At 38.8% G+C, this 16,637-nt stretch overlaps 2 protein-coding genes across 2 annotated transcripts in view; one reads left to right on the top strand and one right to left on the bottom strand.

Moving 5' to 3' along the window:
- Positions 1-785: 785 nt before the first annotated feature.
- UBAC2 (UBA domain containing 2) overlaps positions 786-16,637 on the top strand; it is a 91,313-nt gene continuing 75,461 nt past the window's right edge. Inside the window, exons 1-4 of the mRNA XM_026845653.1 lie at positions 786-804; positions 1,376-1,503; positions 5,772-5,891; positions 6,339-6,445. Of these exons, the coding sequence (XP_026701454.1) occupies positions 786-804; positions 1,376-1,503; positions 5,772-5,891; positions 6,339-6,445 (374 nt within the window). The remainder of the gene's footprint in view (positions 805-1,375; positions 1,504-5,771; positions 5,892-6,338; positions 6,446-16,637) is intronic.
- Positions 8,000-12,903, bottom strand: GPR18 (G protein-coupled receptor 18). Its single transcript, XM_026853050.1, has 3 exons — positions 12,837-12,903; positions 9,952-10,080; positions 8,000-9,041 (listed from the first exon to the last, which is right to left on the bottom strand). Exon 3 carries the CDS (start codon positions 8,992-8,994, stop codon positions 8,032-8,034), a length of 963 nt encoding a protein of 320 aa, XP_026708851.1. The 5' UTR covers positions 8,995-9,041; positions 9,952-10,080; positions 12,837-12,903; the 3' UTR covers positions 8,000-8,031.

A 16,637-nucleotide genomic window follows, 5' to 3' on the forward strand; every position in this document is an offset into this window, starting at 1 on the left:
GAGACGTTTTCTTCACATGGTGAACATCAGGAAACTTCAGACTTAAAGGTGGTGTGAGCTGAGAACAGCTAACGGTGCCTATCAGAGCTGTTCTTGACATGGTCAGCTAGTACTTGGATGAGGATCATGCTTAAATTATGTAGTAAGAATCTTTATTTTCGACGGCAATGGGATTGTGCCATGATTAAAACCTTGGTTTTGGTGCCTGTTACCATCTTCCTTTTCTAGCAGTTCACTCCTAGTGTACAGCAGATGTTGATTCATGCTAGTCAGTTTATCTTGATAGGTACTATTTCCTGTGTTATGCTTTTTTAATGCAGTTTTGTTCTTCCTGCACTCCTGTTTTTTACTTCCCTTTAGTGCTTTAAAAGTATTCTTATTGCTCCTTTTGTTATCTAGAACAATGACAACAGAGCTACAGATTTCATAATACCTTGCAAAAAAAAGTTGTCTGAAAATCAGTAGATTCTATGCTATAACTGGGATGTTTGGGAAGGAAGTAAATGTGATTCAGGTTGTATGTGTGAAAAGGAGAAAAGTCATAGAAGAAATATATTTCAGAGTTTCTCTGTTGGCTTGAATTATTGGGCACTTTAGGATGAGTTGCTGGGTATACTCCTGCTGGATATTCCACTTGGCACTTTTTAGTAAATGTGCATTGCATATTTCTCTGTTCTCTGCTTGTTTTCTTCTGAGTGTCCTTTCTGAAAGTCATGCCCCTGGGGGAAAGAAGTTCTGATTTCACAAATGTCCTGATTTTATTAATTTCTTTATTAATAATTATAATGATTGGATGGAAGGAAGGTGAATGTCATGTAAATTAACTTAGATACATTTTCTTGAATGGTGGATCCAAGTGCGGTGAAGAGAAAGTCGGTTTATTCAGGGCATGTATTCAGGTGGTTTCTGCTTCATAGCCTCTAGAAAAAAAGCTACCCTAAATCCCTAATGCAAAGGAAACAAAGATATTTGTTTTAACTAGATGTGCATGTGTATTTTGCTAGTGAAAAAGAGTGTTTGTTTTATTTCTTGAAACATGATTGAGCCTTAAGAGGGCTGCATAGGAGGACATGACCTCTATAGGTGCAGACAGCATAGGTTTAATTATAGCTAAACAATTAATTTCATGAGAGAATGTTGAAAACAAAATGTCTGGTTACTATTTAACTGTCATTAATATCTCCAAAGACTTCCTTTGGTTGGTGTGTTTTCTCTATCTGTTTGCAAGGTGTTGAGAACTTGGGAAATTCTTGAGGCAATCAAGGTGGTGCAGTGGTATTATGTTTTGCAATCACCCGTTTAAATACATAACTTTAAAAATGTGAGGGACTTTTCTCTAAAATGGCTTTTTGTTTGTTTGGTTTTTGTCTTTAAGATAAAGCACCTTTGTCAAAGAGTCTGCTACTAGTCCCAAGTGCCATCTCGATTCTATTGACTCTGCTCTTCCAACATTATCAGAAGTTCTTTGCCTATAACCTACAAGCTATAAAAGACGATTTTCAGGTAAGAGTGAATTTGTTTTGTATGGAGAGAGACTGCAAACTATATTCTTCCATGTGATCTTTTTCCCCAGTCTGTTTCTCCTCTGATTCTTTCCCTTTATTCACTGTTGTTTTTTTTTTTTTTTTTTTTTTTTTTTTTTTAATGTTACTCCAGTACACCACTTTTTGGAAAAAGTGAGAAAAAGTGATCTGAAACAATCAACATAGCTTTTCACTTCTTTCTTTTGTCTGGGAAATTATTGGTTTTGTATCATTTTTCCTTCCAGCCACTGGCATTTGGAAGCTTGCTGGTTTAACCTGTGTAACAAAAGAACTATTATAATATGAATGTCAGTATCTTACTGTGCTTAGGTTTTAAGGTTGAAGAATGCTGTTGTGATGGGGTACGCTGATTATATATGATTTATTTTAACAACAGAGGGCATAACTTCCCCTCTGTAACTTCTGTTGTAGTTGATCATGGAAAACTAAAATTTGCCTGTTGAATAGAACTGCTGCTTCTAGTTGGAAGATTCCAAGTGATGGGGGAGTTTGTCATGCTCCTCAGTAATCTGCTGGATTGGTTAATTATTTTACTAGGCAATTCTTGCTTATTCCCTGTTCAAACTGAGATAGTTTATCGTTCAGGTATTGTGAGGTTTTGTTCTTAGCTTAATTAAGAATCCTCTAGTATCAGTTGTAATTGTCGAAATAATACACTTAGACGTGATTAGGTAAGTTTTGTGTGGATTTGATCTTTTTCATTTTTTGAAATGACAAACTACTGCTCAACAGAGAAGGGTCTGCAGATGCCTCTAATTATCTTAGCCCACGTGTTTTACAGTTAGATCAAAAAAAAAAGTATGGTCAACTTAATGTCTTTGGGGATGCCAACTGTAGCATATAAACCTTAAAAGATTATTAGAGCTAGCTAGTGATACTCTGTGCTGTTGCAGTCTCTGTGATCTTTCTTGTCAACAAGAGCTTTATTGTAATGATGCAGACTTCAACTCTGCAAGAGCACTGCTCATATTTTCCAAGTGTCTTGCTAATGGTGTGCAGCAAAAATACATAAATTAATGTCTGCCTTTTAAAAGTGTTACAACCAAGTGTTTGGGGAAGGGGATGAGAAAGTCTGAGAAACTATTCAAGTTTTAAATGGAAATTTTGTGGGTTTGGGGTTTGTTTGTTTGGTTGGTTTGCAATTTGTCTTTAGAAGAATCCTCTCATTTAATTTGTTTGATCTGCTGAAAAACAGTAGTAGCTGTGTCTTATTCAAAGAAACCATCTTGGAAGGGCAGGAAGGAGGATCCAGGTAACATCAGGCCACTCAGCCTTACCTTGGTCTCTAGGAAGGTCATGGAGAAATGGCTGCTAAAAAGATTTGCTCAACACATGCAGGACACAAAGAAGACAGGGAGCACCCAGCCAAGGTGAAGCGGACAGATCCTGTGGGTCACAATAGGTTGCACATCTGGTGTTGGCAACATTCAGTTTTTGTGCACATAGGACCTTCTCTGAGGATAGAGGACTGCCTGGAAGAGATGGGATCCACCTGGCCAAGTGGGACAAAAGCATCTCTGCTAACAGCCATGCCAGCCTGGTAAGGAGAACTTTAAGACAGGAACACCACAGGAGGGAAATGACAACACACAGTCAAGTGAGAAGGCAGTGGGCTGCGTTAGCCAGCAAAGGGTACAGGGTGGTGTGAACAGAAGGGATCCTGTAACCAACAAAACAGGACTGAAAAGGACCCGCTTCAAGTGTATGCACATAAATAAGGGAGTACCTATGGGACAGCATTATGTGGAACACTCCCATATGTTTTCTGGGAAATCAGCATGACTGGGTGCCTCTCTGAAGTGTCTGTACACTCATGCGCCCTACATAGGGAACAAATAAGAGGAATTAAAGGTCATATGCCATTACAGGGCTACAATCTCATTGAGGTCACAGAGATGTGGTGGGTTAGCTCACATGGTAGGAGTGCTGCAAGGCAGATACTAGCTCTTTAGAAAGGACAGGAAAGGAGAATTGCTCTTTATTTGAAAGAGCAGCAGAACTGCACAGAGCTTTGTCTTGGGACATGAGGAAGTTGAGAGCTTATGGGTCAGGATTTGAGGGCAGACCAGCACAGCTGCCTTTGGTGATGGAGTTTGTTCCACCTGGTCATGATGAAGTAGATGAGGCCTTCTTCAGACACCTGGAATAAGCCTCATGATTTCATGGCTCTCATGGAGGACTTTAACTATCCTGATATGTGCTGGGAGGGCAACACAGCAGGGCACAGGCAGTTCAGGAGGTTACTGGAGTGCATTGATAGCACTTCCTAACGCAGATGGTCAAGGAGCTGATGAGGGAAGATGTTGTGTCTGGACCCCATACTTACAAAAAAGGAAGAAAAATAAAGGCCTGCTGCTGTGTGGGAACAGGGACCTGGAGACAGAAGACACAGAAAAGGTCAAGGCCATGTCTCGGTTCTTTAGTCATAAGACTTGTTTTCAGCAGTCTCAGGCTGCTGAGATCAGTGCAAAAGTCTGGAGCAATGAAGGCTTAAACTCAGTGAAGGAAGATCAGGCTAGGGAATGTTTAAATTAACGACATACACAAGTTCATGGGACCTGATGGTGTACATCCACAAGTTTTGGAAGACTTGGCTTATGTCACTATGAGGCCACCATGGATTATCTCTGAAAGGTCATTGTGATCAAGGAAGGTTCCCAAGAACTGGAAGAAAGAAGATGTCATTTCTATCTTCAGAAAAGGCGAGAGAGATTGGGGAACTACAGGCCAGTCAACATCATCTGGATCTCTGAGAAGGTGATGAAACAAGTCCTCCTAGAAATCTCTTATGGACACACAAAGAGCAATAAAGTGACTGGGAGGAGTCAGCACAGATTTATGAAATGGAAGGCTTGACTAACCTGATAGCCTTCTATGATAAGGTAGATGACTGTGAGGGGAGAGAAGTGATGTTGTTTATTTTGACTTCAGTATAGTTTTTTGCAGTCTCCCATAACATCCTCAAACAAACTCATGAAGTACAGATGAGATAAGTAGGCAGTGAAGTAGATTGAAAGCCAGCTTAACTGACAGGGTCACAGGGTTGTGATCAGTGGCACAAAGTCCAGCTGGAGGCCATTGATTAGTGATATATGTCAGGGATGAATATGGCAATGTTTAATGTCTTCGTTCATAACCTGGACAGTAGGACAGAGTGTGCTCTCAACAAGCCAGTGAATGGTGTAAAACTTGGATGAGTAGCTGATACACCAGTTAGTTCTGCTGCCGTTCAGAGGGGAGAAGGGGGTCAGCAGGAATCTCACAAAGTTCAGCAAAGGCAAATGGAAATGCAGTGCCTCCCTGGAGGGGCACATGCACCTGTACAAGCTGGGGGCTGACCAGCTGGAATCAGCTTTACAGAAGAGGCCCTGGGGGCCCTACTGGAGACTAAGTTGAACACGAGCCAGCAATGCAGCATTGTGGCTAAAAAGGCAACAGCATCCTGGGCTGCATTAGGAAGAGCCTCACAGGGAGGCCTGGTGGGGCAATCCTTCCTCTCTATTCAGCCTGTGTGAGACCATATCTGGAATGCTGTCCCTTTGGCTGGGCTCCTGAGCACAAGATAGACCTTGATATACTGCAGAGGGTCCAGGCGAGGGCCACCAATACGGTCAGGGGCTGGAGCATTTGGCGTATGAGGAGAGACTGAGAGCCCTGTATAGCAAGAGGTAAGTGGATGCAAGGTGGAACATGGGAAATTCTGCCTACATGTAAGGATTTGATTCAGTTTTTTAAACCATGGGGGTGGCCAAACACTGGTACAGGTTTGCCCAGAAAGGCTGTTGAATCTCCATCCTTGGAGCTGTTCAAGACTCGACTTGACAGGGCCTGGAGCAAGGTGATCTGATTAGACCTGCTTGTAGGAGTATACTGAACTAGTTGGTATCTGGAGGTCACTTCAAAAAAAAAAATTTTTTTTCTGTAATTCTACAACTTAGAAGGATTGTGATTTCCATTTTTATTTGTAAATGTGAACTAGGGACATAGAAATGTATTTGACTTTGTTTCAATTGTAGGTTTATTTTAACAGGTAGACCTCTTCCTTGAAAATATTTTATTTTTAAACAGACTTCTTGAGCTCTCCATACCATTCTACTGTATTTCCCTCCTCAAATGTACTACATTTCTGTTATCTGACTTCAGTATTATATTCAGTCTGAGGACAAATTCTGTAAAGAATTTTCTTGAAGGAAGAGAGACTTAACATGACGATCTTTAACCTTCTAGATTTGGAGACTTGTATGTGGGAGAACAATATGTCTTGATTTGAAAGACACATTTTGCAGCAGTCTGCTCATTTACAACTTTAGAATATTTGAAAGAAGATATGGCAGCAGAAAATTTTCAGTAAGTTCCAGTTATATTTTTTTTAACAGAAACTGTTTTCTACACTGTATAAAATCTTGCAATCTTGGATTAATATTGCAGTTTTATTGCTAACATTTTGTATAGAAATATGTGTTAAACGGTTTTAAAGATAATTTGGTTTCCATAAATCTAAATTGATAATATCTTGCAGTCAGTGGATTTTTCTAATTAAAGTTTGCAGCTGTATTAGCTGAAAGTTATCAGACCCATAGAATTTAATTTTGACCACACATCTAACTCTTCATTCTTCACTATCTAGAGGCGTAGATCTGGAATTACGTTGTGCTAAAGATTTCACTTGTCTTAATTCACTTGTCTTAATTGAACTAGTGTAGTGGTTTTCTTGTTTTTTCTTTTATTTAGAGATACATTAAAACCTTATTTTTAAACTGTCGAATTAATTCAAATTAAACTTTATCTTTACAGTCCTTTTTACTGGGTGCTTGGATGCTCTCAGCTTTGTTTGATCTTCTCCTTGTAGAAATCACTCAGTATATATTTGGCATCACCATCAACAGCTTGCCTTCTGGTTTGTAAGTAGCTCCTAATGGATTGGTTATTTTAGATATAGTTTCAAGGGATTATATTTTTCAGATTTTAATTTAAAAAAAACTTTATTCAAATTAAATTTAATCCTCTTTTGAACTACAGTGTAAAAGTTCTTGGCGCAACTATTATATTTTCAAATATTAATATCGTAGTTCTGATCTGTGGTTAATTAATTTATAATTTATCCATATAGTGATTACATTCTGTTAGTGCCATTTCCACTCTCAACATGATTGAAACACAGCTTGCACTGTACAGATTATTGCTGTATTTGGTTTTGTTCAAGTTGGTAAATCTGAAAACTGAAATCCAGCTGGTGCTGATTTCTTTCTTAAATCACAAAGCAGCACAACTGTAATTCTTATCTTTATGTTCACTTTAAAATGCATATGCAGTTACATGCATTTCATATTGGTGTTTTGTATGCTTGTGTTTCAAAAATTGAGTGCTAGAGAATGTTACTCTGTTTAGCACTTGCATATGAAGTTCTTAAAGATTAAAGGTATTTAGTGGTTCAGTTCTGCATAGCCTGTATTTGAGATTTCTGCACTTAGTAAGAAATGGTACAGTAGAACTGTAGAGCTTGCAGAGCTTTTGTGGTTAAGCTTCTGACAGGTGGGATCAGCCTCATACAGACTTAAGTTTCCATGTGTCGCACACTCTGAGTCAATAAGAAAAGCTTTTTGAGCAAGATTTTTACTATTAAATACCATATTAGGCTTTTTATATTTCTACTTGAAAGTAGCTAAAGACTGATTTAGTAAGGAAGAAAAAACATATGTTTGATGTTATGAAGATATATATTTTGTAATGTGTGAGTATTTGAAAGGAGTTGAAAGCTTCAGTGCTACTGCAGTTACTCATCATGTTTGCTACCTTGAAGTCTGTTGCTGGGACATAGACTGCTACTGTGTCTGGTCAAATTCTGTATTTTTGTCTGTGTGAAAATGTACTTTGTGCAAGAGTAGGGTGTGATAAATGTGCACATCATACCCACAGGGAACTAATGAACTGTTCGACTATTATATCTTTTGATGGTATTTTTATCAGTGACAGCAGAATGTTGTCAGTTACAAAGAAATCTACATCAAAGAAGTTTTTAGTTGAATGAAATATGTTCCCTGCATATGCTTTCTCTTTAAGTCATGCTAACATTGATCTGAGAGAATGAAGCTAATTTTAGAAGTTTGGGATATACAGTAGTTTCAGGAACATTTGGTTGTGAAAATATAAAAAATTCATATATGCATTGCATAATAATTCTTCAGTGTTGTCTGCTTTATTATACTAATAGTCACTTTTTTGTGTCTGACAACATTCACAATTTTTTGAGATGACAAGCATTGAAAAGCTTAACACTGGTACTAGGTTTTAGTCCATCTGAGATTTACATAAGCATATATAAAGAGGTGCAATTATTATGCTTCTCTCACATTTACAGTTCAACAAATGTATGTGTTGCTTCTATTATAGCTATAGAACATTCTTCAGCATAGTCAAAATGCTAGAATTCAGGGGGAAAAAAATCACTTATTTACATTATAAAAGTTCCCTGACTTTTTTTCTCTTTTTATATCATTTCACTGTTCATATTCGTGAGTGATCTTATACTTCCAGTTCGAAAACTTTTCCTGCGCACACTTCGAAGGTAATTGCGATAAAGAATTACACTGATGACTCTCGCCTGAAATTGTTTAGAAACAATATAGTACAGTATAACATCCAAGCACGTACTGAGATTCATGAGAAAGGTGGTAAAGGCTGCCCAGGGATTATAAGTTATATCTTCATTTTGCAGCATCAGGAAGGAGAAGCAAATGTGGAAGGGTACAAAGCAGACAAGTACTTGAGCAATCAGAGTAACTATAATTCTTATGGATCTCTCCTTGGCTTTAGGCTTCAGTTTGGAAGTCTTGCCATGGATAAAATTGTAAATAATGACTAGGTAACACCCCATCATGATAAACAAGGGAATCAAAAAGAAAAAAATCAAGCGAGAAAAGTTCAATGTATTTACTTCCTTTAAATGGATGATATCAAGCATTTTCATGCAGGTAGTGAAATTCAAGGCTTTGTCTGGATCAGACTGTAAAAACAGCAATGGGGATGTTGTTGCGAGGGTCATTACCCAGATTCCAGTGCAAGCCAGCACAGCTTTTTTTGTATTTTTTAGTTCTTTGACATGTTTGGGCTGAACAATAGCCATAAATCTGTCTACACTTATAAAAGTGAGCAACCACAGAGCAATGGCTGGATAAAATATAGTGAAAGCACTGATAACCCGACAGAATGTATCTCCAAAAGGCCATGTTTCTTTCCCATAGTAGATTATCCGAAAAGGCAAGGAAAATATAAAAATTATGTCAAGTAATGCCACATTCATCATATATACAGTTATAGTTGTTCGCTTCTTGGTAGTGCAGCTGAAAACCCATAGTGCAGTGGCATTCACCAACAATCCCACTGTGAATACAAAACTGTAGAAGACCAGTGATGCGATCCTGTATTCTTCAGGGTGGTGATTTCCAGACATTGTATTTTAATTGAATTTAGGAATAGTTGTTGCATGCCATAAATACCCTAAAAATAAATAAAATATGAAAAGTTATTCTCAGACAAATAAAAACTTTCTTTTAAAAACAAACAAGAAGACTGTTGTAGTAGAATGGGGTTTACTAATGAGATTATATTGTTCAGCTGTGAAAATGTGCTAGCCTTGTTGCTTTTTCTGACTAGAAATACATTATTGTGCTCTGAAGGAGGTACATGCACTATCAGACTTTTTCTTACAAGTTATTTATAAGCTAGTTTTAATTAAATATTTTTAATTACTTGAGATTTCTTACATAAGTAATCAGAAAGTCAAGATTGACCAGCAACTTTGAGTGTTATTCAGTAGCTGATAATTAGATTGAAACAGCTGTAATTGAGGTAAGAGAGATATTTTCTGAAGAAAATATTTCTTCAAATTGTCTCTGTTGAAAAAGTAATGACTAAAAATAGTTACGAAAATAATTAAATGAGTATACCATGTAGTGACATTTGGATATGGAAAGTGAAGTATTGAGTTTGCATTTTATCTGTCTAGGAACTACTTAGCTCCCAAAAGAATAGCTGCATGCTGTTGTCATAAAAGACACTAAAAAGCTGTATTGCTACGTAACTTCTAATACAGTATTTAATCCCACGGCATCAGAACCAATCACCTGATATATGAATGAGGTGAATAGATTAATAGATTTCCTATTTAAAAAGCAAAAAGATGGGAAACAGCCCAGTCTCCAACCAGGCACTATGTGAACAGTGTTTGTTGGAGGGGGAAAGTTGCTGGCTGGTAGCCACCTGCTCCAGAGCACAGTTGTGTTGCTTCTCTCAGCTTCTTGGTCATATGAGTTGGTCATCTGAAATGTCATTATGCAGACTTGGGTGATGAGAGCTGAAAGACGTCCCCTGATTTACTTTGGAGCCACTTGAGGATGTCAGACCTTACCTGGTGTTTGCATGGGTGTTTCAGTTATCCCACAGCCCCCCGCTTTCCTGGCTCTTGCTGTGATCACAGTTTCATGACTTTGCATGGGAGGGTTCTTCTTGTTTGGCCTTTTACCCAGCCCTGTGGCAGCTTTGTGAAGAGGAGGAGGAGGAGGAGGAGGAGGAAACAATTAGTTGTTTGTCTGATCTTCCTGCTTGTGACAGCCAGCCAAGTAACTCCTACAGAATCAGTTAGGCACCAAAACTTTTCTCATGAGCAGAAGATTGTATAGTTCATGTGTGTTTTATCTCCAGGAGTGGAGAATGCATTAAAACCCCCCCATATTGTTATTGCTTGTCTGGTTTATGTTTTCACTGTAATGTTACTAGGTACATTTTTCAGTGATATAGGAATGCGTAGGGGATTGAACTAGTGTGTGTTAATCTAGTGTCCTAGTTCGACACTGGCAAGTATCAGCTGCTTTTGAGAAGAGTATCCATGGAGTAACTAACTCAAGTATGACATATTAAATCTTTCTTCAGGTTAGTTTCTGCCTTGAAACATGAATATTAGATTTCTGATTTTTTTTTTACAATTCTCCAGTTTACAGATACAACAAAAAATTATGCATATGAATACTTATCTCTAAACTTATGTCACAAAGATTATTTTTTTTAGCTGTACAAAACAAAAAGGTGTGTTTTCTGATCAGATGAGGCCATTAGAACATGTAACAGAATTTGTTTTGTATGGGAAAAGCTATCTGTATAATACTGACAAAAAGAGGTTTGGAGGGCATCTGTATGAATGCCTCTAAAATACCTCATTGTGTGAAGAACACTGAAAATAAAAACAATAGTGATAGTAGACCTTATTGAAAGGTAGATGGCATATGCCTGAAAGAAAATTTTTGTAGCACAGTTGAAATATTATCTCGCATATTGTCCTGCTTTTGTTACTGAATGAAATGTGCATGAAATTGTCCAAATACTGCTTAACACACACACCCCACCCACCCCACCTCCCCCCATTTAAAGTGTTTTTTGCAATTTTGTTGTGGTTTTTTTCTCTCTTGCTAGTGGTTGTGTATGACGCAGTGCATGACTAGCTATCTCAAGATCCTGACTGATTTAGCAGGCAAATTGAGTAGTAACATATAGGATAGGTAGAAGAATTCACTTTTTATAAATGAGTGTTAATAAACAGCATGGATTTTGGTTTTGGTTTTGCTTTTATCTCCTTTAGACTTGCAGTGGCTGTAATTGTTTCTGGTCAGGTCCTGTTTCTGAAATAACCAGTAGGCTGGTGTTGAAGGGAAGAGAGGAGGCTGAATCTGGCATGAGCTTCTATCAGGAAAACCTGTGGTTTCATGCCTTGTTTGCTGGTTATTTCAAGTTTGTGCCAGTTTTGAGATATATCAAAGAATGGACCTACTGTAACAAAAAGGGGGGTTTTGTTGTTGTTGAAGACATTGTTTTAAAACTTTGTGTGTCTAAATGCATGTCAGCGTTATAATTAGGTATTTCTCCTAAATCTAATTTTTCAGAATCTAAAAGTTAACATTTATTTAGGTAAGAAATAATGAGGGGGTTTTAAGTGTGTAGTTACCTATCTGCATTTATACATGAGTGCAGATGTTCTGCTGTTTCATCAGTACTTGTCTGCATGGAGTTCAGGTTGTTATTTCTCAGGTCAGCCCAAGTAGATCTTGGGTGCCTCTGAGTGGATGGGTGTTGGAGAACGGCTTGCAGAGAGCAAGGCCATGGGTCTCTGCAGAAGCTGATTGCAGCCAGCTGAGGTAAACAGAGGAAAAAACCCAGGGTACAGTTATGCTAACAAAGGACTGTTATGTTAACAAAGAGAAAAACTGAGGTACATTATGGCCTTGTGTATGATAAAGGAACGGCCTTGGGAAAGAAGGCAGGCCAGAAGATGGAAGGTGTTGTGACATGCTTGAAATGCCACAAGGGGCTGGGATATTATAAAGTAGCCTTTTACATGTATCCAATAGATTTGTGAGTAGTATGCATGATTATTGTAGAGTGCTTATATAAGGTGTGATTTCTTTCAATAAAGTTGAAGCTTGCTCTATCGTTCACATTGATTCGGCTGCTTGCTTCCTCCGCCCACCGTGGATGTTTGTCCTAGTTGCTGTTTTTCATAATGGGAACACTTACTTACTGGTATTGATTAAAGCGCTTGCTGAGGAGCCCCTGGAGTCACTGATTTCTGGATGTCTGCATTAATCTGAATGACTACTCTGATGTTTGTCTGTTTGTTTTAGCAATTTGTTTTAATTTTGTAATGATAGCTGAAGTCCTGAATGTCTAATGTGAATTGTGAAGTCAATCTAGGTGCTGTGTATGAGAACAAACACTTTCACAACAAAACCAGAATGAAGTGTTTTCCTCTAGATTCATACTATGAGTTAGGCAACAGTGACTCCATTTAAAGGATTATGTGTATGTATCTCTCTTCCCAGTCCCTTCTTTTCTTTGGCTGTCCCTTACATTTGTTCACATTTTCCTGAGGAGGACGTGGCTTTCCGTGAAGCACAGAGAGACCAATCAACAAGATCTTCTCTTGGTTTAGTTTAATGAAAACAAACATTTTTCCTTTAGTGATAACATACTTACCAATGCTTTTAGTTATTGCATATTATCAAATCTATTGTTAAGATCCTAAACAACAGTATTTATGGTACTATGCTTTTACAGATGCTGTTGTTTTGCTTTAAATGTTATTTATAGAATACTGCTGATACTTTGAAAGTGCATTAAAGAATTAAATATCTTTTCATTACTTTTAGAATTAATGCTCACATTTAGGTTCTGAAGAAAGTCTTATCTTAGCAACATAAACATCCAAGTTACTTGGTTAGCATAGCATAATGGCTTGTTACTCACCTTTTGTGCCCTACAAAGTTTCTTCAGAGATGCTCCTTTCATAGCCCCAAATCTGTAGAAGGTTTAGACTTCCTCTGCTCAGCTTCACTTAGCTAAAATAGCTTCTCTTCACAGGCAGGAAACAGTGACGTAATCTAGCTAGCTCTCATCTCTTTTATTGGTCATACAATATTTCACATACATGCGGTGTCTGTGAACTGATATTTCTAGTACCTTTCAACAGTCAAGCTTTTATAATATTTCCAGTGTGGTCAAACTGGGCTGTTATACTATATATCTTTTTTAAAATACATTTTTAAATGTGGTATAATGAAAGCATGGTTTTTGGTTAATGTTTATATGCAAAGGTATCTGCAACAATATGCATCTTGGGTTACGCAGAAGTTTTTAATAAGCACAATGTAAATGTATTTGCTGTAGAGCATAATCTGGTTTTGTGGAAATCCCCATTTATTTATATTGCCTTGGATAGTAGTCAACCTGAAAGTGATAGAAACTCGCTACATTTGAAATGAGAAGTTCGATTCACTTGAATACACGGCTTCATTTTATGCCTGTACTTACCATATTTTATTAACGCAATAGCAATGTTTCTGTATTTTACTTGCTGTCTAAAATAATAACGTGCCTATTTAAGAGCTTTGCAGAACAATGCTGTATGTATGAAGAGAGGTTTTAGCCTTTGTCAAAATGGAGTAAAATCTCTGAACTCTGTCACTGCAACAGACATCTTTGGTGGGATGAGAGTATTCACAAAAGCTAATAGGTAAAGAAGCCTAATTTCCTATGTTTTCTCTTTGTCTACTCAAAAAAAGATCTGACCTTTGAAAGAGCCATTCAGAGAAGCAGATCACTACAGGTTCTATGTAGAGCGTTCACTAGCTCCAGGTTTCTGACTGGCAGCACACTATGGAGAGTTTGGTACGTCTTGTGCTTCATTTGTTTTGCCCCGAAGCAAAGATGTGTGTTAGGAAGGGAACAGTAATGTTTCAGTCTCCTCATGGCATGCAGTCAGGAATTTGCCGGGATGTGCAGGTGGTTTCAGAAGCAACAAAGTCCTGCAGTTCAGATGTAGCCAGAGTCAGATTTGTTTGTGGGGATGTCTTTCTGCACTGACTGTAAAAGTAATGTAAGTAGGTGATCCTTATTTAGTGCTAAAGATAACAGTATGTGGAAAATACCTTCTCTGCTAGAGTCATGTTTTTTCTCAGCTGAATGCATTTGCAGTAGTGTGTAGGTATTTACAAAGGTTAGTGTGATGGGTGAAGTAATCACAGGGAGGGACCTGGCTATGATTTTCAGTGTGTACATTAATAATATCTTTAAATATTAGCAGTTAGGAAGAAGCTCTTCACTGTGAGAGAGGTTGCCCAGAGAAGCTGTGGCTGCCCCCTCCCTGGCAGTGTTCAAGGCCAGTTTGGACGGGGCTTTGAGCAGCCTGGTGTAGTGGAAGGTGTCTCTGCCCATGGCAGGAGGGTTGGAGCTAGATGCTTTAAGGTCCCTTCCAACCCAAACCATTCTATGTTTCTATGAAATATTTGGTCTTTCCTCTTTGGGTGAACTAATACCATTTGTGATCATTCCAAATACCTCTTAAATGCAGTGAGGTGCAAATCCTACCTCGACCATACTATGGAAATATAAATCTATGAAAATGTGCTTAATATTTTAGAATTAAGGAGTATCTTAAAAGGACTAACCAGTGTTGAAAACTCTTCAGTGGCTTTATCATTAGCAAATCAACTCTGGAGCATGCTTCAGCAGGATGAGTCACTTAGACTGTTTTCAAGTTTAGTGAAAGCTCATTGAAATTCAGTGACATATATATTTTTAAAAGGTTCAGAAAAGAGTGTGCAGTTTCTGGAAGAGAATAACTAGGATTTTGAACTCTCCTAGGCAAGAGTGCTTTATTTTGGGAAAAAAAATGAACACAATTACAGAGGTCCCTTCCCACCTGAATTATGCTATGAATGTACCATAAGAAGCAAGTGGATAGACAGTGCCCCCCTTAGCTAAAGAGGGAGTACAAAAGTAATTTTGAGTTTGGATGGAAACAAGGCAGATGCTGAGGCTGGGATTGGAAAATCTGTATGCTGTGAGCTGCCTCCTTGGGGGAGGGTCAGAAGGGTGAAGTTTTATAGCTGTGTCTCACTTTATCTGAAGAGAGTGGCTGACATCTTGACCCTACAGAGGCGGTCACACCTTGTGAGGGCAGCTGGAATCAAGTCATACCTCTAACTTAGCAGTTTACAGAGGTGGATAACAGCAGTTGAGTTTCCCGGACCATTAGCCATCCAACTGGTTTGCCATAGCATCTACATGTCAGTCTGTGTTCTGCTTTCACTCAGGCTTTTCAGAGTTTGCTTCCTGGAGAAGAGGCAGCCAAACTGCTCCGCTGCCACAGGCTGGAAGGCCTTTCTTCTGAGCATGGTGGGCAGCTCTGTCCGGCAGAGGTGTGCTAGGAAGAGGTGTTTGCCTTACCAGCGAGCCTGTGCTTATTCTTGTTTGGGTGCTCGAGCTGGCTGCAGCTGCAGGGTGATAAACATTGGGACACAAACACCCAAGTGAAAAGTTGCACTGACTGTGGTTTTCAAGAGGCAGTAGGCTTCTCTGTTGTGCCACATTCCCCCGGTGCTTAGATTTCTGCTGTCGGATGCACCTGACTCTGTTTTTGTTTTCTTCTTCTGTACTGTTTTATCAGCTAGAGAAGATTATCTTGCATTGGTTTCCCTCAGATGGGTGAGTACTTCCACTGCTCCAGCTTTTACTGAAATAAATGTTCAGTTCCCTTCAGGGTCTTTTTTTTTTTTTTTTTCTATTCTGAAGTTCAAGGACTAAAGGAGATCATTTTAGTTGCATTATATTGTGTTAAAGCTGTTTTTGAGTAGTTAAAAGCTGAGCCAGTATACTTCGTGTCATAAGGCAGACTGCACATGTGGTCTGTTAAGGTGCCTTCACTATCTGGCAGTAAGTCTTAGAAGAAATATGAAAGTGCAGAAGTGAAGTGATTGTCTTTATGCTTTGCTTTTGCAGAAGCAATGTCCTGCCGTGGCTTAGTCATGGTACAGAAAGTATATCCAGCTGATACAGAGTTCTGCACACAGATGGGCAGAAGAAGGATCACCCTTCACTTTAGTTTGGTAAAGAGCAGATTCAAGCTTGTGTTCTCCTTCTCTTTGAAAAATTTTCATCTTTTGGGCCGATGAAAAAGAAAGATCTGAAGCTTCTTGCACAGTCCAGTGCACCAGTGGTGCAGGAAGCAACTCTCCCATGTGTCAGTTTGTTAATTTACGGGTTTGCTGTTGTGGGTGAGTTCACATGTAGTTTTGGGTTACTGTTCTCAACCTTGATGAATTTGTGCTTTATTTTTTATTCCCACATTGTGTGGTTTAAGAATAGACTTCTGGTTAAAAGTTGTCATGGCACTGAGTGCATAAACTTACTGGATTTGTTTACAGTTTTGCCATATGTGTGTTGCACAGAGGCTGTGTCATGGCATAGCTGCCCCTCCTCTCCCACTCCTCAGCCTGCAAGTGAGTATAAATTCCGTGTGCAGCAGAGCTGAAGGGATGGGAAACAGAAGCCTAAGAGGACTGCAGCCTAGTTAGCTGTACCCAACATGGCCTAATTACTGTCACATTTTGCTTTCTCTTCTGTGTTTTGCTGGAATTCGGTATGATTTGAGGAGGAAGTTCCTGATTTTTTTCCTTCTAAAAAAAGAAATTGACATTTCTTGTTTCTTCTGGTCCCACCCCCCCCCCCCCCCCCCCCCCCCCCCCCCCCCCCCCCCCCCCCCCCCCC

Source organism: Athene cunicularia (assembly GCF_003259725.1).
Source record: "Athene cunicularia isolate RWA chromosome 1 unlocalized genomic scaffold, athCun1 chr1_part1, whole genome shotgun sequence".
Lineage (NCBI taxonomy): Eukaryota > Metazoa > Chordata > Aves > Strigiformes > Strigidae > Athene > Athene cunicularia.